Source organism: Pseudorca crassidens, chromosome 1 (assembly GCF_039906515.1).
Source record: "Pseudorca crassidens isolate mPseCra1 chromosome 1, mPseCra1.hap1, whole genome shotgun sequence".
Lineage (NCBI taxonomy): Eukaryota > Metazoa > Chordata > Mammalia > Artiodactyla > Delphinidae > Pseudorca > Pseudorca crassidens.
Window position 1 is genome coordinate 132,885,903 of NC_090296.1, and position 22,936 is coordinate 132,908,838.

Consider the following 22,936-nt stretch of genomic DNA (forward strand, 5'->3'; position numbering starts at 1 on the left):
GCACAGAAAACATACTTGGAGAAACACTGGTGGATGTGCCAAATTTTATTCTTGCCATTTTACAGATGGGGAAAGTCTCACCTACCTGAGATCACACCCCTGGCACCTGGCAAAGAGGGGATTTGAACCCAAACCCTTATGGCTTCAAAGCATGTACACTTTTCATTATACTCAAGATATTGTCTCTCTGTACCTGTTTCCAAAACTCTAGTTCCCTATTGTCCCAAATGTCACTTCATATGTTTCTTTAAAATGATTTTATTAAAAATAAAATTTAGATTTATTTTAAAAGAAAAAAATGTTTACTTCCATAAATAGAAATCCAATGTCATTTGCTACTTGCTATAAATGGGAGTTTACCATAAAAGTCACAGATCCTGGGCCCACACCTGGAAGGCAGGAGCTTTGCCCATTCTGAAAACAGCCGGGCTAAAACAATGCAGCATCCACACTGAGCCCACCTGCTCACCCCTCCCTACTGACAAACAGGCAAATAAACTTGACATTCATATCATACACATAAGGTTTTCTTAACTTGAGATGCAAGTATGGGCTCAGAGGTGAGATTTCCCCACCATGGGACAATGTTTTCACGCTGCTTGAGCTATGTAAATGTTTTCCTGGGTTGAGGGTCCTTGGCCCTCACAGGTCTCAAAGGAATCCGTTATTCAAAAGAAGGTAAGAACTGCTTTTGGGAATGAATGTTTCCAATCTTGTTTTTCTCTTTAGCTCCCATCCCATGACTCTCCCTCTTGCCCAATCATCAAGAATCCCTCCAGGTGTGCTTTGGTGGTCTTCATCCTTTTTGTGTGGGACTCGTTTTGAAAGGACATTTTGTCCATGTTTCCAAGACTGCCCCCGGAAGGGTACAAGGCACCAAAAGGGAGATCTGTGCTCTGAATGGATATATCTTCTCCTTCAGATGTCTGCTCTGTAATTAATCTGTACCTTTGCTCTGGATGCTGTAATAAGTTGAAGCATTTCCCTACAGCTTTTCTTCTTTAAAAAATTATAAATGGAGCAATAAATAAATGGATGGCAGATGGTGAGAGCCAGGTTTCTCACTATTGGAGTGGCAGCAAGGGGAGGAGGTCAGAATGACCCATGTGCTAATGGATTAGAGTTGGAGACTCAGTATGAGACTCTAATATTATTTCATGTTTAGTTTAATCTAGACACAGATATGTGTAAAGACACAAGTCAGTATACACACAACATATTTCCTTATTCTGTCAGCTGAGGGGGCCTGGAAGAAAAGACACCTCAGTAGCAGCAAGCACACCCAGTACCCAGATTTTGGTTTCTAATAGAATTCTCCAGAAGGAACCAGATCTCTTGGAGAAATGATTGCTTCCAGGACTAGGGAGGAGATACAGAAGATGACACTGGAGTATCTTGAAATGCCAGAAAATAAAAAGGAGCTGAAGAAAACCCTCCAAGAACCAACAAAATGCAATGATGGGGGTATGTCAAAGCGACCCGGGAGCCAACCGAAAGAACTCCCAATAGCCAAAGCTGGAAAAAAACTGAGCAAAACAAAATAAAGTTGCATTGGATTATAACCCAAAATATGAAATAAATATACATGCGTTCATACTGATACAAATAATGACTAAAGAAAGAAAGAAATGAGGAGAATAGACAAATCTCCCATGCAGAAGAACTCCAAATAATTTATGAAGAAACTCCACCATGAAGGAGGGGGAGCATAACTTCCCACTCCTTAAGCATAGTGACTTGTTTTCAAAAAGGAGAGTATGGAAAGAGTGGGGGGGGGGGAAGAGTAACAGTGGAGAAAATTGATAAATTCTCCCTCAACCAAGTGATCAAGGTCAACAACAACAGTGATGTTAGGATGACTGTATGCATCCTTGATATGATGTGACAAGAATGCCACTTCATCTTTGTGATCTTCCTCCCCAAAATGCATTATCCCAGTCTGATCATGAGAAAAACACCAAATTCCAGTTGAGGGACAGTCTACGAAATACCTGACCAGTACTTTTCAAAGCTGTCAAGGTCATCAGAAACAAGGAAGTTCTGAGAAGCTCTCACAGCCAAGAGAAGTCCAAGGAGACATAACATCCCTTGTGATGTGGGATCCTAGCTGGGATCCCGGAACAGGAAACAGACATTAGGGGAAAACTGGGGAAACCTAAATAAAGTATGAACTTTAGTTAAAAATGATATATCAGTATTTGTTCATTACTTGTGACAAATGTACAATAATAATACAAGATGTTAATAATAGAAGAAATTGGGTTTGGGGTATACAGGAGACCTCTGTACTCTTTGCAAAAAATTCTGTAAATTTAAACTGTTCTAAAATTAAAAGTGTATTTAAGAAAAGGCAAATGAAAATTATAAAATAGTTCAAGTGTAAAGAAAAGTTCAGAAAATAATTGAATAGACACACATGATGTACCTATTATCTTGGCTTAACGGATACTAACATTTTGCCCCATTTGCCTCAGATCTCTTTTGTCTTTTCAAGAAATATAATTACCAACGTAGTTAAAATTACTCTCTATCCCTTTCCTCTCTCCTCATTCCCAGAGATAATGTCTGAAGTTGTTGTTTATCATTTCCATGCATATTTTATACTTAGACTACATATGTACATTTCCATTAACAAGATATGCTATTGTTTTTGTGTTAATAGTTACATAAGCAGTAGCATGTGGTTATTTAACTTTTGCAAATTGCTCCTTCACACGATATTGGTTGTTAAATTCATCTATGTTGATCACTTATATCTAGTTCATTTATTTTGACCTCTGTATAGTATCCTATTGTAAGTCTAATGTACCATTTTTCATCCTTCCCCTGAGGGACAATTAGGGAAAGTTTTTTTACTGTTGAAGATAATGTTCCAATGAACACTCTTGTATGTGTCTTCCAGTGTGTATGTCAACAATTTTTAGGGTATACTCTCTCTGAGTGGCATCGTTGGGTTTTGCGGTAGGTGCCTTATGGATATTGTCAAGTGCTCTCCAAAGTGGATGTACTAATTCGTCTTCCCAGTAGCAGTGACTAAGAATTCAATTCCGCCATTCATCCCTGTGAACAGCTGGTACAGTCTAATTCTTAATTTTGCCAACCAGGTTGCTGAGTATATTTTCATGCTTATTGGCTGTTCTGGTTTCTTCTGTGAATTGCCTATTTATAGCTATTGCCTTTTTTGTACTGAGTTGCTCATAAATTTCCTACTGAATACATATTTAATTTGTTACAAAGGTAATACAAGGTTCTCAGATAACTTAACCCAATGATGTACTGAAGCGGGCTCATAGGGTCTCGCAAAAGCCAGTTGTATATCTCTTCAGAACTCTGTGCTTAGTGACCTCACATTGGTTGCTTAAATTAGCCATGGTGAAATATTTACACAAGGAAAATTGGCAAGCTCTACAAGTCAGGGCTCCCAGTACCCACCCCATGTAGCCTATTGTTGGACACACAAGCACACCAGTTATCTTAACCTCCACCTGACTCCCACTTGCTTCAACCATCTCCCACAATATGGTTGGTTTGAAAGCAATCCCTGACCTTCTAACTTGACTTTTCAGCCTATTGGAACTGGGCCTTGGACTTCTTTCAGAAGCTATTTCATCAGAGTTTCTATAATATGATACATGCAATATCCTATTAAACTAATACATCTTCAACTTTGAAGCTGTTCACTATTCGTTTAAAGCAAAGGCAGGCTCCTTCAGTGGCCATCACACACAGCTATCCAAGCCCAGAAGTAGACTCCAAATATCCAGTTATCATGGAATTGGAAGGGACCTCAGATGTTACCCTGCCGGCCTCTCAGTCAATCCAGTGCTTCTTTGGATGATTTCCCCAGCAGGTGTGGATCCAGTCTCTGCATGCCTACGATGATGAGCTCTTTCCCACACAAGGCAGTGCTGCAAGCAGAGCCTGAAAGATAATGCTACTTATTTGTTTCTACTGGAAAAGAAGAAACATTCTTAAAAGTAACTGATATCTGCTTTCCTTCCCATTGGGCTAGCTCTGCCCATTGGAATTACCTGGGTCAAGTCTTATAGTCATTTTCCAGGCATATGAAAACAGAAGTCACATAAGTCTTCATGTCTGTATGTCTTAATCATTCCCCAAGGGATACAGGAAGCATCCCTTTCCCATTCTTGCCCCTGTGTCAGTATGGAGTTCTCTTGTTGATCAATGGTCCTCCACGGACAAATGTATAAACAACCTGATTCTCCACGTGTGGTCTCCACACTGCAGAGCAGCAGACATCTACATAACTTTAAGATCTCACTTATTTGTAGTGTGTCCATGAGGCCAGCAACAGAGTTTGGCACTATTAAGGAGCCTGACACATGGATTTTTTTTTTGCTGAAGAAATGTACCAATATATTCTATAGAATAAGGCTCCACTAGAACTTAGTATCCAGAAGAGAACACTTTGCGGGAACATTCTCAGTGATCAATGAGGAGATTATCCCTTTTGTGGGTCACCCGTGGCCACTTGGCGTAGCCCCTGCTGTGGTGATATTTTTGCTTGTCTTTCCATACTTACATTCTTGGAATACATATGGGAATTAAGAACTGCTGGGAAAAAAGTGTTCTGCTCTAAGAAACCCTAATGTGTGAAAAATCTGCATTAATAAAACAAGTTAGGAAACAATTATTCCTTGAGTCTGGCTTCTGTTGCCTGTGCATTGATTTACAGGCTATTAATTACTTGAAAAATAAATTAAAGGTAGGAGCTGTAGTATGGGATACCAAGGTACCACTCTCAATTAAAAACCGAAGAAAGAAATCATGGTATTTTAAGAGCAGAAAGGTCTACTCCAATATGATCATTTCACAGAGGAGAAAACAGGTAAAGCTACCTTCACAGAGTCACACAGCTTTGCAGAGTGGGGCAGAGCCGCTTGTCACCTTTTGGCATGTTGCTGATAAAACATCTCAGAGCTGGTGGCATTAATCAGAGTGAAGAGAAATTTTGATTTAACCCCACTTTTCAGGTACTTCTAAGATGCATTTCAAAGATGAAGAAGCATCTTTTGTGCTTTCTACCAGCCAAGGATCCTTAAGATTGAAAGTTAACTACGTGGAAGAGTAAAGATGGCACAGCCATCTCAGAGACCCAAGTGAAACAGACAAGTGAAAAAGATGGAGCTAGTACAGCGCTCCTGGTATTGCTTACTTTCCCACAAATTACTGCGAGGAGAGTTGAATATGCCTCACCCTCAGGCTAGTGACAGTTTGTGGAAGGCTGTGCAGCAACAGAAGACTTCCAGCTTCCACCTTGGATCCATGGCGAGCATGAGGGTGCCTGTCACTCCTGGCCCAGGCCTGGGTTTTCCAGGAACTTCCCTTACTGATGTTACACCGGAACATGGTTCTGGAAGTAGTCACAAAAAGATGTCCCACTGTCCCTGTCCAATGTGGAGGTTTCTGAAAACTCCACTTTGCTTTTAAAGTATTAGGGAGGAATGTAGCACTTGCAGCCCCGTGAGCTGGCTATCTGTGCACATCTAAAATAGAAAACTCTTTTCAAGCTGAGTGTAAACAGATCTCAAGGAGACTGGGACTCACCTCGCTGTGGCTGTGCAGAGACTGGAACCATCTAGAGATCCCTTGTCTCTTTCCTGCCCCCGGATTGCTTTGTGGAGACCCCCTTGGTGGCTTCTCCAGCTAAAGCCCTTCGCAGGAGAACTTAGGCAGATGTATCTCTGAAAGTGTATTGATTTGTAGAGACAGCTGTGGGCATGGAGGTTGGAGATGAGCTCTACTAACTCACATAATAGCAAAAATGGAAAGCATTTTGCTAAGCTTTTTTAGAACAGCTGCAAAATTTCTAAATTACATAATGCACTCTTTAAAACTTAAAATTCAGATATGATTACACACAATGAAGTGCATCCATCTTAAATGTACAGTTCAATGTGTTTTTGATGAATACACACACTACCATGCTTTTGAGGCTTATCTATGTTTTTGTATGTATTAATAGTTTGTTCCTTTTTATTGGTAAGCAGTAGTGTGTTGAATGGCTATATCACGATTTGTTTGTCCTTTTCCCTTTTGAGGTACATTTCGGTTGTTTCCAGTTTTTTACTATTATGAATAAAGCAACTATCAACATTCCCATACAGGTCTCTTTGTGGATATATTTTCATTTCTTTTGGTTAAATAGCTAGGGGTAGAATTGCTGGATCATGAGTTAGGTGTATGTTTACTTAACCTTATAGGAAACTGCCAGACAATTTACAGAATGCACTCTTAATGAACCTGATTACCTATGGAGTGAATTCTTTGACATTGTTTGTTTCATGATTTGTTTTTGTCTTGAATTGCATTGATAGGCTATGGGTACATATTCCTTGAAATATATCCTTAAGGGTAAGACCTTGATTAACTATACAATTTTAGTGGTTCTTTAATGCTTCTGATTTGTTTATACAAACAGCTTGGAATCTAGAAGAATCATATTGGAAAGCTGGGATGATCTCTTTCATGAATTTCTCCCATATTTTTCTTTCTTATCTACTTTAATATTTTATACATGCAAAAATATGTGTAACATATGTGTTAGTTATAAAGCATAATTATAAAATGGAAATCTGTAAATCTACCACCCCATCTGAGGATGAACATATTTCCAAGAACATTGCATGTGCCTTTGGGGTTCTCCCCACTTCCTCCCTGAAGTAACCAAGGTCTGGATTTTGTGCTCTTTATGAATCCTCTTGCTAAGACAAAAACAAAAGCAAAACAAAACAAAACAAAAATATTTTATCATGTATTTGATGGTCTTGCTTTAAAATTTGCCTCATAGTTTTTGTTTTCCCTGCTTTTAAGAGCTTTATCAGAATGGTATTATGTGTATAGTTTTTTGGAACTTACATTTCTTTACTTAACATATTGTTTCAAAGATCTGCTCATGTTGTATGTGGCTGTAGTTTATTCACTCGCTGTTGAATGACATTCCTTTCTGGGAATATATCACAATATATTGTATTACTTGTCAACTGTCATTTGTGCTGTTTCTCATATTTTTCACTTGGTATATATTACATTTGGCGGGGGGGGGGGTGGGATCTGGTACATTTAGCACAGTAATTTGAGATATAACTCTTTTCAAGTAAACAGTTTTTATAAAGTGAAAATGACCAACCAGTTTCAGTTCCAAAGTAAGGGAAATTTATAAGATACCTGGGGAAAATTGCATAAAACAAAATGTGTGATGCATTGGCAGTGCAGTTGTAAAGCAAATACTCCAATTAATGTTTTACTACCTGATTTTATTTCTAAGGTTGAAAAAATAAGCTTGACTTTGGTATGTAGAATGTAATAATTGAAGAAAATGCAAATCACCTTCTTTGCGTAATCAAGGTAGAGCTGAAAGGCAACCTAAATTTTGATTTTTTTTCTAAATATTAAGCTATATGATAAAAAACATTTAACTTCACTGTCTAAAATAATTTAACCTTATTGACGTCCTAGCACTTTAGGGAAAAAAAACATTTAAAAAAATCACAAATGAAAACTCATTTTGGTTAAAAAAAAAACCCTACAATTTAAATAACTGTATGCATTTCTCTTTATTCCATATACCCCCTTATGTTCTCAGGGACAACTGAATGAATTTACTAATACTAAAATATATATTGTGTAGTATTTAAAGATCTTATATTAGCATCATTCTTTTAAAAAATCAGCTCTAAACTTTTGTCTTAATTTACAAGTATGTATTACAAAATTCTGAATATTAAATATAATGAAAATATAATATTGATATTCTTTTACATTTAATTGCAGAGTGGATCTGTAGGCATTGAAACCAATCTCATATAGGGAATTGTCTGAAGAAATATTTAAAAATTAGTAGACCAAATTTTAATTATTCATATGGTAGTGCCTACTTTTAAAATGATACATGCTAAATTTAAATTTCTTTTTAAAGATTCAAATATATTTCTTTCTTTGCTAATGTCCAGGAATATCTAAAACTGGAACATTTTATTTAAAAATTCAGCTGAATTTCAGTTAAACAAAACAATCCCATATGAATGACTTTCTTAAGTAAAAAAAGATTTATTTCCCTTCTATCCAACTGACTTACTGAATTGAGCTAAAAATTTCCAAGGGGAAAAATGATCTAGGGAATAAATATAGGGGGAAAAGGGCTAGGTTTCCATTATAATAGCTTTTGACTTGTTTTCAGCTCTTAATTTAAAAAATTATTTACGAACGATGGGATGCATAATGTAACGCGGAAACCTTTTACAATTAGAGTAAAAAAAAGAAAACTACTTTCCTTTGGAACAGATCCCCTCTTACCAGACAGCCTGATTGTTTATGAGACTAACACTTCTACTCAATCTCGACATTCACAACTCTTTGTTAGCCATCTTCTTTTTACTTATTATTGACAGCAATTAGCCTGAGTCATGAAACCGGACCACATTAAAGGCGACACGTGGTCCAATCACTATTTTTAAAAGTCCACGTATTTCAAACTCCTCTCTCTAGCCATTGCGGGGTTGTTTCCCGCTTTGAGGACCTGGTCTCCGCAGCGTTATTCATTAGATGTCAGTCCTAGGGCAAGTCTCTCTTTGGGGAAACCTCTCCTTGGGCACATTCAAGAAAACCACAGAGGACACTGGACTGGAAGTTTCTAGTCACTTACAGAGCGAAGGAGGCAAGAGAGACGTGCCCGGGAGGACCCGAGGCAGGTGCGGGTGGGTTTCCGCAGTGACCACTCATTGTGCTTGTGTGAGGCGTGTTCGCCTGTCGCGAACCCAACCGGGAGACCCGTCTCGGCCCCGGTCCCCCCACCCCTTCCTCGGGGAACCCCTCGGACACGCCCCCTAGCCTCGGGGCCCCCGGAGCCCCGCACCGTGCACGCGCCCTGGCCGCTCCCCTCAGCTGTCCACGTGGTGGAGCCAGGAGAAGCGCGAATCCGCGAGGATCTCTCTGGACCCGCCGCGGGTCTCGGAGGCCGGGCCAGCGCTACCCAACCCGGCCGGCCCCCAGTCCGGGCCCCCATATTTCCTCTCCCGGAGGGAGGGAGGCGACACTCCGCGGGCCAGCCCTCCCCGGCTCCTGCCGCGCCCCCTGGCGGCCGCCGCGGGGACGCGCGCTGGGCACGCGGGGCAGCCTGTCTGGGCTCCCCTTCCCCGGCTCCGGGCCCCAGCGGGCCGTCTCCCATTGCTCCCGGGGCCGAGCCACGGGAGCCGCGCCCTTCGCCCTAGCTGCCCGCGAGCCCTGGAACTGTGGGCTCCCCGATGGCGACGCCGTGGCTGCCCCAACCTTGCGCGAATGTGCCCACTTAGTAGCCTGGGGGTCTCCTTTCTCCCAGGTATGCCCCTCCCGCCACGTTCGAGGTTTCCAGCAGGCTGCGAAAAAATGCCGCATGCACGCACTTATTTATTTCTTTTGCAACAGCTGCAGGAAACAATGAAGCTTTTCAAGAACTGGGGAAACGCGTTTTCCAGCCTTCCTGTTGTTGTTTTCAATGAACCTCTCGGGCCCCGCACTCCCCGCCCGCCCCCACCCCCCACCCCCGCCCCTCCTCCCCTCCCCTGCTAGCTCCTCCGCTGTGCCCGGACAGGCGCCTGGGGCATTGTTTTTGGAGTCTTGCGGGAGGGGAGGGCGCGTGCAGGGTGGCCGGCGCAGTGCGGGTGGGGGCGAGAGCGTGTGGGCGCGCGCGCGTGTGCCCGCGCGGGCAGGGGGCGGGGGCGGTGCTTCGCAGCTTCGCATCCCACGCTCGGGCTCCGCTCCGCACTGCCCTGAGATCCCAGGCTCCGGCTCTTGGCGCGCGCCGGCCTGGGCCGGGCCCTCCGCGCGCCGCGGCTGCGGCTGTGGCCGCTCCAGTGTGCGCGCGGGCGGGTGTGCGCGCGGGCGAGTGTGCGCGGCCCCGAGAGCGCGCGCGCGCGAGCCCCCAGTGTGTGGCAGCGGCGGCGGCAGCGGCGCGGCGAGGCTGAGGCTCTTGTTTACCAGCATTAACTCTGCTGAGCGGAAAAAAAAAAAAAAAAAAGGAAAAAAAACCCGAGGAGGAGCGAGCGCACCAGGCGAACTCGAGAGGCGAGCGAGAGAGAGGGACGCCGCCAGCGAGCCTGCCCCCGGCGCGCCCGTGCCTGGAGGTTGCAGACCCTCGGCCCCGCTCCCCGGGCCCTCCACGCCCCTCCCGCGCGAGGGGAGCTCCACGGCGCGCCGCGCGCCTCGGCTTTGACCTTCAGCGAGCCGGGGCCCCCGCGCGGAGCCGGCGGCGGCGGCGGCGGCGGCGGCGGCGGCGGGCGGGGGCCGGCGCGGGCCGGGCGGCGGCGGCGCGGAGCCCGGGCGGCGCGGCGGGAGTGCTGAGCGCGGCGCGGTCGGCCCGCCGCTTTGTGTGTGTCCTGGATTTGGGAAGGAGCTCGCGGCGGCGGCGGCGGCGGAGCTGAGGGAGGAGGCGGCGGCGAGCGGAGCCCGGAGGAGGAGGAGGAGGGGGAGCCGCTCATTCATTTTTACTCCGTATTTCTGCCCCCGGTCGGCCTCGCCCGCGACCCGGACTTCGGGGCAATCTTGCGAACTGCGTCGCGCCCTCCCGCCGCGGAGGCTCGGGCGTCGGACAGCCTCCTCCTCTGTCTGGGGCCGGTTTTGTCCTTCCTCGCCGAGACGGATTTGGGCTTTGCCCCCTTTCTTTGCAGTTTTTCCTCCCTCCTGTCTCTTTGGGTTTGAAAATGGAGGCCGACGACGCCGACAGCCCGCCCCGGCGCGCATCGGGTTCCCGACTCCGCCGAGTCCTCGGCCGCGGCTGCCGGCGCTGAGGGGCCGCCCAGCGCCGCCGCCCGCCCCGTCCGCGCAGCCCCGCGGACCCCCGGCCGGCGCCGCCTTTGGAATATTGTTGCCTTCGCCCTTGTTTTTGGAGGGGGGGGGCGAAGACTGAGTTTGAGACTTTTTCTTTTCCTTCCCACCCCCCTTTTTTTTTGAGAAAGGGGAATTTCGTCCCAAATAAAAGGAATGAAGTCTGGCTCCGGAGGAGGGTCCCCGACCTCGCTGTGGGGGCTCCTATTTTTCTCCGCCGCGCTCTCGCTCTGGCCGACGAGTGGAGAAAGTGAGTATGTGCCCGCCGCCCGCGGCCACTGCGGGAACTTTTCCTCTGAGGGGCTGCGCCCTGTTTGCGAAACACGAGTTGCCACCGTCGCAGCTGTTGGGCTCCCGATCTCGGGAGCCGCGGGGCGGGGCGCCGAGGGGCTCGGCCGGAAGGCCGGAGGGGCCCCGGGGCCCAGGCTCGTTAGTTTGGAGCCCCGCGGGCCCCAGCTCAGCGCATCCCCACGTGGGAAGGGCCTCGGTGGCTTTCTCTTTCGCTGTCCCTAGAGCCCTGCCCCGGGGGTCGGCTGTCTCCGCAGCGCTCACTCCCGGGCGGCCCGCGGGCTCCAGCAGGGAAGTTCGCGCCCGGCTTCCCGCACCACGCGCCCCTCCCGGTGCGCGGAGCCGCGCACCGCGCAGGCGGCGGTGACAGCTCGCGCGGCCACCTCGCGGCTGGGGCAAACTCGGTGACCGGTGGCGGGAGCGGGCAGCCTGCTGGCCTTTGGGGATGCAAGGTGCCCTGGAGGAGGTGCCTGGCGGAGAGGCTTCGCAGCCCCAGGATGGGTTTCCAAACATTCCAGCGCGGCCTTCTGTGGCCCAACGCGCTTTGTCCCTTGGGCTCTTTGGGTTCCTGGCCTTTCATGTCGCTTTCGCCGGACCCGCGGTGGGTCGCTAGTCCCCGGCTTCCCGGGGCTGCTCAGTGCTGCTTGGGGGTGCGGGGAGCGTTCCCGCCTAGGCCCCCCACGCCTCCACGAAGCCCCTGGAAAAGTGCGAGGTCGGGGGCCCTGCGTCAGTTGGGCTGTTCCGGGGAGCGCGTCCGGACCCCCAGTTCAGAGGGTGCTGGGAGCTTCGCCCAGTTTCTACCGGCGGGTGGACGCTCTCCTCCTCCTGGCAGTGCTAGGGGTGGTAGGGCAGCATCCGAGTGTGCGGGAGTGGGTGTGTGGTCGGAGCCGACTTGCATTTCCATACACGTGCTCGCAACGCGGGGCTGTAGCTGCAGCCACACGGCCGCTCCGGGACACCGAGACGCCGGGCCCTGGCGAGAGGTGTCGTGCGTCGTCGTTTAAGGGGCGCCAGGATCTGCGGCGGCGGGGGTGCGGAGGAGGGTGTTTTGTTTTGCTAGCGCGCAACCTTGGGCTGGGTTTCGTGGCCAGAGTTTTGTTGCATTCCCTCCCCCGCTGCCCCGCACTTCCTTTGTACATAGTTAATAAGCAATATCGCTCCACACGCTGTCGCCTGCAATCTGATAGCTTTTGTTTTGGTAGTGTCGGGTAGGGGTAGGGAAGTGCGGGGAGGGAGGGAGTGAGAACTTAGGGCCCCGCGGTGTGTGGAGGGAGGAAAGGAGAGAGTCCTGTTCTTCTCAAAACATTAAAGTGAGGCTTACTGATACATTCGCGATGGCAGGGTAACTTGAACACGATTAAAGTTTAAATGCAGCCACAGAACTGGGGCTAGGAACGACGAGGGCGTGTTGGTGAGTAATGCTTGCCGAGGGTATGCAGGTGGTGCCAATTAACTTTGAAAAATCACGACGGAGCCTCGAAGAGTGAGGGGGGGAATCGGGAGGCAGCGGGGGCTGTCTGTCCCCATCATAGGGGCAGTTCGGAAAGGCTGTTCCTGTAAACAAGCCCTTCTTAAACGTTTTGTAAGAAATGAGTCCATGATGGAGTAAGAGCAGATTTTTATAGAATTAGCGTGTTTACTTCATGGAGTAAGACTCTGATTGAGTCTGGACCTTCTACAAGTCTGAACTCTCCTGTTCTTTGTTTTCTAAACTTTCCTCTGGCTGGATTGGGCGAAGGGCTTTCGGCTCCCTTCTAAGGCTCGCAGATGGTGTTTGGGGGGACAGAGGAGGGTTTCTAGCCTTTAAAAGCTAAATATAGCTTAGGAGACACAGGAGAGTTAATCCATTTTACTACAGCATGTGGTTGAACTGTGTCGTGTTTCTAGTTTTATTGTTTAATGTTAGTAAGTTCTGAAGTTCACAACAGCAGGAATGGCCTTGCTTCTCCCATGCAGGACTCCGGCATTTTAAAATAGGATATCAAAAAAAAAATGTAAAAAAATAGGATATCATGTTTGGAGTTCTTCGTGAAAAATATCTTGGCGAAAGGTGGTTTTTTCCCCTGAGAAAACAGGAGGGGTAGGGGCATTTTAACATACTTTTATAGTTCTAGATGCCAAAGCTTTGCTCAAGGGTCCCTTGAAAATGGTTGGTTTCTGAAAACTTGATGGATGGCCAGAAAGCACCCCAATCCTCATTATGGTTTGTTGAAGTTCAAACTCACTACCTGCCCCTCCCTACCTACAGCTTGGAAGTTTTCAGGAGTAAATGATATGCTCAGTGTCAGCGTGTGTTCAGTCCTTAGTCCAAAAGGTGCTGGAATGCTTACTTCTGATAGAAATAAACCACTGAGTCCTATCAGAGACCAACATTCTTTTGGCTGTCTAGTATAATATAATAAAGACTGGGGTGCTGTTGATTAATATTGTGTTGGCCTGTTTAGGGATTAGTGTTTTCTCTCACAGTGTGATAGCAGTAGGGATGATTTTTTAAATCTTTAACTTAGAAAATCAAGAAGTTTTGAAGCAGATGAAGTCATACAGAATTTTTTATCAATGTACTGTGAACAGTGCATCTGAAGAAGGGAGGTTTGGGAGTTAGGAGTGATAGCCAAATAATATGATGCTTTTTTATATTAAAAAAGTCAATGTGCACTTTAAATGTATTGTGGCCATCTCATTAAAAAGATGTGTCATCTTTCTGCCCTAGGCACAGTCATATCTTATTGTCAGGGAAATGTAGGTATGTGAAAGGTTGGTGTTAAAAGAAGTTGCTGTTTTATTACCAGGAGAAGAATCCAGAATAAGAAGTTTGGAAAGAACCTGAATAGCAAATTATAGTTTAGCCTCTCTAGAGGGAAATAGCAAGTAAACGGTACTTTTGCGGAGGGGTGGGGCGTGGGTTGGAAGTTTAAAAGGGTATATATTTGATTTGTCAGAAGGATTAGAAAAGTCCAACGTTAAGAAATATGCTAAGGTTGACTGGAAGAACATTAAAAACATGCTAAGTGAAAGAAGTCAGTCACAAAAGACCACGTATTATATGATTCCATTTATATGAAGTCCAGAATTAACAAATCCATGGAGACAGAAAGTAGATTAGTGGTTGCATAGGGCTGGGGGAGGAGGGGGTGGGGAGTGGCTGCTAATGGATGCAGGGTTTCTTTTTGGGGTGATGAAAATATTCTAAAATTAGTTTGTGGCGATGGTTGCACAACCTTCTGAAAATACTAAAAACCATTGAATTGTACACTTTAAATGAGTGATTTTTATGCTATGTGAATTATATCCCAAATGTAATATGGGATTTTTTTTTTTAAAGAAATATGCTAAGGTTGAAAAGAATGCGTTGTGTTACTCTGAACATAGAATCTAGATTAAAATTATTAAGTAAATTTGTCCAGCAGGTTGATGTCTCTCTTTTTTTAATTTATGGAGTTTTTCCGATCCATGAACTACAAACTGATCGCTGAAGCTCTAACAGCAGAGATTCAGTGCCATAGGAGAAAAAGACAGACAGGAAAAAAGAATCTTGGTTAGACATAGCTCACATTAAGGATTAAGGGGTTGGGTTAAAAAAACGCAAGTGCTAGTAGTGAAGGTCCGATTTGTGACAGTAAAATCCTTAACTGAATCTGAAACGATGTTGGTCTTTCCAAGATGAGAGTTTAGGAGCCGAATCTGGATGGCATTTTCTATTCCAGTTTTCTTACATATGTTTTCGAACAAGAAAGAATGTAATGTTTAAGATGATAAAGAATTTCCACTGTCTTTTTTTGATATCCCATATTAACCAACCTGGTAGTAAAAACTGAGGAAGAACTGTTCATTTTAATGCAGTGGGCTTTCTTTTTCTTCTTTGTTGCTTGTTTTATTTCTTAAATAGCTCCAGAATCTGAGCAGGAAAGAGAATCTTTGTAGGATACAGCAGCTTTTTCAGGTATACAGTGATTATTTTATTTTTTAATTAAAATTTCTTATTGAACAAAAGATTAAAAAACATAGCAAAGGCATTTTTGTTTTCAAACTGTTCTGTCTTTATCCAGATTTACCTTGGCCTTTTAATAGGAAAAGACCGTAAATTCAGTTGTTGTTTATATTTGTTTTTGGTCTTCATCTGAGGCTCAGTTTACTAATAAAAATGTTTCCTGTTCTTCTTATTGTTGCAAGATCAGGGCAGTAATGAATATCAACTGTATCGTTTTCACTTGTTGCCTTAGAGTTTTGCCAAGGAGAGCCCTCCAGGGACAGTAGCTTCCTTTTAAATCTGGTTTCATTTGTTTTGTAAGAATGAGCTGTAAGAAGCAACTGAATCCAGCCAGCACTTATTGAGCACCTGCTGTATGGAAGCTGGATCCTTTGTTAAGTGATGCCCGAGCCTGCACAGAAAGAGAACTTCACTTTTGTCCTTGGGGCATTTTTGTATAATCGTGCATGAAACAAAGTTTCTGGAAAATTCAGATCTTTTTCAGACTCAGCACAGGGTACACAGTTCTCAAATAACATTTTAAAGGCCCTTTAAAAACATTTCTGTAGACTTAAGACAGGAAGCAAATCACTGTTGTTGATATTCTGAAGGCCTGTGCAGCACCGCTTGCCTTATTAATACCTTCCCTCCTATTGCATTGTTGCTGGCAGGCTGTGGCATCCATGAGACAGTCACCCATCTCGATCAGCTGCACTGCCTTGTTTATAACATTGGTTATGACAATTGTGATTAAAAATGGACAGTGTCGTAGTTACCATTTGCCAGAACTTTAGTAGGAGTTACAGGTGTGTACATGAATGTTTCACAGCACGTTTTGAGTTGTGAGGAAGATGGGACTTACTTGGTTTACATTTTTTGGATTTACACATTGCTTAGTTAGCTTTCTGGAAATCTTTAGAGAACTTTCATAATTGTAAGGCCTTATTTAATTTAAAATACTTGACTGCTTTTAAAAGTGTGAGGGGCTAAGAAAGAGATTGAGGAGGCAATTAAATCTTGAAATGTTTTTTAATTGTAAAATGTCCAAGCCATGTTTCTCTCTGGGTTGTGATTTTTTTCGATTTGTTTTCAAAACTCACTTAAAAATCAACCCTAGTTCATAGAAGAGGTATTTGTGCCCACAGGCCAACTTGCTTTGAACTGCTGTTCTTAGCCAACTTATGACAGGTGCTATCTGAGTCCAAGAGATGCATGCCTCTCAATTGTACTAAATATATAATAGTTGCACACGTGCTTGGGATATAGTTTCTTGATTTCTCTGTCTGAGATGTTCCAAAGGAAAATTCTGAACACTTTAAAGACAAGTTGAATTATGAATGAAGCACTCTGACTTCTCCTTGAAAATGGTGTTTGGCATCCGATTATCAAGAGGAACTTCTCCAGTTATTTGTAAAGAAATGATTTGGCTTAAACTAAGGTGGCAGGGGGGTGGGGTGGGTGGGTGGAGTGGGGAACAACAGTCCCAATGTTTTTGCACATTGAGACTTGTTGACATTTGGGGAGGATTTTCAGTATTTGGAAAGATTAAAACTTTGAAATAAGTACCACCCTTATACCAACCCCCAAGGATCTGGAAAGAACTGATTTCTTCTGAGGAAGGGGCATACATTTTGTGTAAAACGGTTGGTAAACAGAAGATCTTTAAAAACAAGTTAGGTCGTTATCTCAATAGATGCACATTCCCTGGGCATGGTGAAGTTCGTTTCTTTTGATAAATTGTTTTGGTTATATTCGACTCAAAATATTAACAGTGTCTTTGATTTTGAGACTTTTGAAGATTGAAGACTAAATTGTTTTCTATTTTTTTTCCCATTTTTAAATCATCAGTTTTACTCATGTTGTAAAATCCCAAATAATATGTTTAGAAGACTTCTCTACTTTTTCCACTTATGCCAGCTTCACTTAGGGCTTATGAAATTGATTAATTTCAAAATCTGAAGGGAATATTGATATTTCTTTATTTGAATTAAATGGTTTTTTCTCTTTCCTCTTTTCCTCAATAAATACATGTTGAGTACTTATTGGACTCAATTCTTTAAGTTTAAAAATTTGTTCTGATATCATAAACTATTCTACATATGATTTTAAATATATGAGTCAAAACACAGAAGTTACTTGCTATGTTTGTTTAAAACACTAAAACAAACTAGTAAATGAGGCTTTCATTTTTCTTTCTTTTTTCTGCCCTGGACTAGAAGAATTTTTAAACTTATAGGTTGCTATTCAGATTTTACTGGAACACAGCAGAAAGTTTCTTTTATGATGAGGGATGAATGCCTATGATTGCAATAACTTTTACCGTGTATTGTTGCTACTATTTGTGATGGGGAAAGGTAGGTAGGGATGCAGGGACTGCCTTTATTCTCATATTGGTCCTCTCCTTGGTTAGTACTGGTGATGGCTACTTGGCCAGTTGCTGGGGATGCGTCCATGGAGATGAGTGTCCCATGTATGATTGCTGATGGTTTCTTATTTGAAATAGATTGGAGGCTAGCCACATAGGGAAAATGCATGCATAAGACAGGTACCACCAAATGCTGCAGAGATAGCTATACCTGCTTTAAATTGTTCACATTGTGATAGTCTGGAAGCCTTAAAAATTTGTTTTTTAATTTAAGCATTTATATTTTAAAGAGGAAGTATTCTATTCTATTCTTGAGGAAGTATTCTATTCCTAGTCCAGAAAGTTCTTGGGGGAGGGAGGTTTGAAAGTTTATTTTTTATATCACTCTTTAGCCTCTTAGTTCCCTTAACAAGACAAGCATCTACTTTAGTAATAGTTATATGATAAAAAATGCCACTTGTTCAGAATTGTGTGTGTGTATTTCCATCCATTCATCTGAGTTCTGACAGTTTCAAGTACATTATTGTTGCTGTTTTGTATACTTTTGTATGGCTACTTTTTTTTTTTTTTTAAAACCTATCACGAGCTTTCTTTAAACTGGCTTCGGAATTATTTGTCAGGTTGGTAATTCAGGTGTATGCATGCTGCTTTCTAAATTACTCTTGACGTGAGAGAACAAATATATGTTGACAGTCTTAAAGCATAAATGTTTTATAGAGCAGAACTTTAAAATTTTCCTTAGATGTTTTGGATGCCTACTTTCAGCTTATCCTCTCATATAAAATACAGTCAGTGGTTTGTCTCTATAAAATTGATTATTGGAAATACATGTTAGACTAAGTACGTGAGACAGTACCAATTTGAGTTAGGCAAATTTTAGTTAATAACACTTTAAGGGAGAAAAGTCTGATGATGATTAGGGAGAGATTAGTTTATAACAATTTTTCTGAAATTGGAAGCATACTAGTGACCTTTAATAACCTCCTGGAGAAAAGTAGTAAGCATAGAAAGAAAGCCCAGGTGAGAGGTCCATGATCTACCTTCCTCTGTCAGCTGGCAATAGTTTTAAGTCATCAGCTATTAATTATATTTAGGTTGCAAAACCCTCAGCAGTTGTGCTCAGATTATCAGTGTCATCCTGTGTTTATTCTCCCCACCTAATTTTCTGGGGTCTCACAGTAGTGGGGTAATACCTACCAATAGCTCACAGACTCCGAATTTGAAAGAGGAACACATTGTCATGAAAACAAACGAACAAAGAGACCAGCGACAGAGGAAGATCTGCTGTTCAGCTTCTGTAGTTCTGTTGTCTGATTTCTGTGGATAATGAGTTCATGGCACATGTGAGGTCACAGCATGGTATAGTTTAATCACAGGAAATTCTTTTGTATTGCTGCTTTACTTTGTCGAGCGATATATTTGGGATTTTCTGTCTAACATTACCTCAGTAAGAATTTCAACAACAAATGTTGGATCAGGATGGAATTCCTAGTTAAATTTCAGTTCATCAGCCCTTTTCTGGGGAGACTCATTCATTGAATGTTTCCTTTCTACCTCACTGAGTCACTTGAAATTGTTCAGATTTGTGCATTTCTGGCTCCACCCTGGTCCAGTCCAGACCTGCATGGACTCTTAGAGGAGATGCTTGGTTGGCCTCTGGGCCGGGCACTCTGACTCCTGCGCCCTCCCTCTGCTTTGATGGACTTGCCAGCCCCAGATACTCAGCATGTGCCGCATCATGGTCCAGGAATCAGGTCCAAGGGCCCCCATCTAGGGCTGTAATCCGTCCTACTGAGACTGTGCTGTAGGGATCCCGTGTGAATTCCCAGCACTCTCCAGCAATGGGCTCTAGCTGTGCGGTAAGTAAGCCCATTCCTGTCTCCATGGTTTTGCTCCTGCTGTGTTCATGGCTTGGCATGTTTTTCCTCTTTACTGCTCCCTGTCCCCTCCCCCCTCCAAACTGAATAGTGGAAAGTGCTACTCTAGAGCACAGCAAGGTCACCTGGTTCTAGTTTCTCCTTCGCTGCCAATTAGTTCCCAGGCCCTGAACAAGTTAACTTTTCTGAGTCTCAACAGAAATGTAGAGACTTGAAATAATTGGGGGAGAGTTTTCTCCTTTTCTCATTAAACAACAAAATAAAACCATCTTCTAATATATTTAGAAAATTAAGGTCAGAAAAATTGGGGGAAGAGGAATATTTTTTCATTTAAAAAAATCTCTAGGTTTCAGATCTGTGAAATAGGGACAATACTGTAACTGTCTAAAGATGGGACACTAAGTCAGTTAATTCCTGTCCCTCAAATACCTTCCTGTGGTTATAGTACATCTGAGATGCCATCCTTTAATTTCTAACTCAGATTCCTTCTCCTTCCTGAAGCTTTTCTTGATTACCTTCATTTCTATAGACCTGACTTCCCCCTTATTCCTTTTGATGTCATACCCCCTGCTGTGCCGGTAAACAGTGATTTGTTTTGTCTGGTACCTGAGCTGTTGTCATTTTATGAGACTGTAGAGAGCAGGGCAGCCAAAGGGCTTGGGTTTGAATCTCAGCTGCTCAATAGCTAAGGTCTCAAGCAAATTGTTTAATCTTCCTGTGCCTCAGTTCCCTCATCTGCAATACTATAGTTTATTTTTAAATTAATTAATTAATTTATTTTTGGCTGCGTTGGGTCTTCGTTGCTGCGTGCGGGCTTCTCACTGTGGTGGCTTCTCTTGTGGCGGAGCACGGGCTCTAGGCACATGGGCTTCAGTAGTTGTGGCTCGCACGCTCTAGAGCACAGGCTCAGTAGTTGTGGCACACAAGCCCAGTTGCTCCACGGTATGTGGGATCCTCCCGGACCAGGGATCAAACCCGTGTCCCCTGCACTGGCAGGCAGATTCTCAACCACTGCGCCACCAGGGAAGCCCTGTAATATTATAATTTTAATAGAACCTATTCCAGACATTTATTCATAAAAACGAAGTGAACTGATACATATGTCAAGTGCTTAGAACAGAGGCTGGCATATACTGAGCCCTCAGACTTTAGCTTGCTACTGCTCATGACATGACATCCATGAACAGAGATGTTATTTGGGTAGTGCTAGAAACATAGGACGCACTTGACATTTGACTGCCATTGTCAGAGCCTGGCACATAGTAGGTGCTCAATAAATGTTCTGTAATAAAGCTTTATTTTGCTAAGGTGCTTATTAACAGGATTGCAATTTGCTTCTTAAACACAGTTGTGTGATTTTACCTTTTTTCAGTAAACAGTGGCCAGTGCCTGCAGTGCAGCATCCATTTCAGAGATCTGCTTATTATGCTTTCTCTCTTAATTCTTTCATTTGTCAATATTTGCTGGTGCCCAAGAAGTGTCCAGTGTGCACTTTGCCCACCTCACTAACGCATAGGCGCCATCTAGTGGCCAGAAAGGAAATTTAGCCTCTTGGGTCCTGAATTAACAGTGCCCTATGGATGAAGATAGCAATTACCCCACTGCCCTTCTTAGATTTTGCTGTTTGGCTTGGTTCCTGGGAATCCGGTTTGCAGGAAAATGTGGAGACTGCAGGCTTCTGTAGGAACCGTTGGGATATGGTTTTGAATTAAGATTGTTCTACTGCAACAGTGAGCTAGCATGAGAGAATTAGGGTCTTCCTAAGTGATGTAAGCAACCTTGGCAAAGTTGTTATATCTAGTGTGCCTTTTACAATTTGGGATTTAAGATGTTTTTACAGGACTTTAGAAAATGACAACTTCTAAAATACTTCTTTTGAGGTTAGAGATTTAAAAAACCTATTGATTCATTTTTAAAAATAAGGAAGATTTACTTCCCATTGTTCTACTTAAAATATGTGGTAAAACTTTAATTATTATTCTTAAATGTGTGCCCTTGGGCAGTTTTTATGTAGTTCAGGTGTTTACCAGCCAGAAATCCTAATAGAGAATAGTAACAAACACTGTTATTGCTGGCGTTGGGTCTCACATTGGTTGTATTTTGTTAGACAGTTTTCTATATTTGGCTTCATACTTCTTGGGTATTTTCAGAATCCACTTTCTCACTTCCTTAGTTGAGGCTACACTAAGTTAGTGTATAGGTAGTTCTTCAGTTTTATATTTTGAAAGTTTTAGACTGGTCTCTCCGTGATTGCTTTTTATTATTCTTAATTTGGAAGTCATTGGTTTGGCTGTCTGATACAGGACTGCAACCTGCCATCATCTAAGACATTTTGAACAGCAGCTCCGGCTGTTTCTGAAACAGGCTGTACCCATTCAAGTCTCTCTGCCTTGGCAGGTGGGAGCCTCTCTGCTTGGAACAACTATATTACCAATTTGCCCTCTGGCAAACTCTTTTCAGAATTAGCTACAGTTCCCCCTCTCTGGTGGCCTTGATCCTGCATGCTGGTTGGCCTCACAGCTCTCTCCTTATACCCCTATTAGTGCATCACCCCCAAATTGTTTTATCCCACTGGTCGGGGAAGGGAATGGTACCTTGGTCATCCTTGAATTCCCAGGATGCGGCCCAGTGCCTGGCACATAGGAAGACCTCAAGAAACAGAAGACTTCTTAAAGGGACAAACTCCGTCCCTCTCCCCACTCCCCCATTCACTTTGAAGCACTCTTTACAACACTATTTACAACGAATTTATTTTCATCTTGTCATGATCACTCTGCCAGGTGAAACATTTTATCAGGCCAGTTACTACTACATAGAACTTGAAAGCAATCTTTAAAATCATTGTTTCATCAGGCTTTTTGTACACTGAGGTGAATAAAAATCTTAGAACCCCTGGAAAGGTCACTTGTGATTCTAGCCCTGTGTCAAGGCTGCCTCATCCCTCTGGAGGGAAGCCTTGTTCCAGAAGTTCCCTATAGGTAGGGTTTAATGAATCACTCATCAGCACCAATTTTGTCCGTGGCAGGCTTCAAACTATGTGGAGCTGGGCTCCTGATTGGAGGCAAGCAGTCGGGCTGGGCTCTGCTGTGTGGTGTGCCTGGCTTGGCCTGATGCAGGGGAGCAGGGGGGAGCCTCAGGGGGTCCGGTGGGCACTGCCTCCTCTGCAGCTGCTGACCACTCACACTCTTCCCTCTGAATGACAGGGACCCTCTAGGCTGTTTCTTATGGCTTTTCTAGTCCTCAGATCCTGAGACAATGTAGAGAGAGATGGAGTTCTTAGGAAGGTCTAGTTGGAAGCAGCAGCATCACTGTGAGCAGACATTTGCTTCTGTTTCTTGCATTGTTTTCTTGGTGAGGCCAGTAGACGTTTGCAGTGGATCCTGGCAGGGACAGTAGCTAATCTTAAAGACCTCTGTCACTTAAGTGCTCCCTCTTCTTTAGGGGTCTGGATAAGGCCTTTGACGGCCTCATCGTAGGGCCATTGGAGGTGAAGCCTGCTCCCTGCACACCACCCCTCCCCCGGAAGTTTACTTGTCTAGGATGGTGTGATGAGGACTCCTGAACATAATTAACACCTAAGAGATTATCGTTAAAAGCGTCATACCCCTGAGGAGACTC

The 22,936-nt window shown here is 44.0% G+C and overlaps 1 protein-coding gene across 3 annotated transcripts in view; it reads left to right on the forward strand.

Moving 5' to 3' along the window:
• The first annotated feature begins 9,282 nt into the window (after positions 1 to 9,282).
• Positions 9,283 to 22,936, forward strand: part of IGF1R (insulin like growth factor 1 receptor) — a 307,863-nt gene continuing 294,209 nt past the window's right edge. Inside the window, exons 1-2 of one of the 3 annotated variants that reach the window (XM_067756082.1) lie at positions 9,892 to 10,121; positions 10,665 to 11,071. In XM_067756082.1, the coding sequence (XP_067612183.1) occupies positions 10,978 to 11,071 (94 nt within the window). In that variant the 5' untranslated portion in view covers positions 9,892 to 10,121; positions 10,665 to 10,977. Of the gene's footprint in view, positions 9,338 to 9,891; positions 10,122 to 10,323; positions 11,072 to 22,936 lie in introns of those variants that run through there. The other 2 variants (XM_067756101.1, XM_067756091.1) reach the window with 2 other exon arrangements.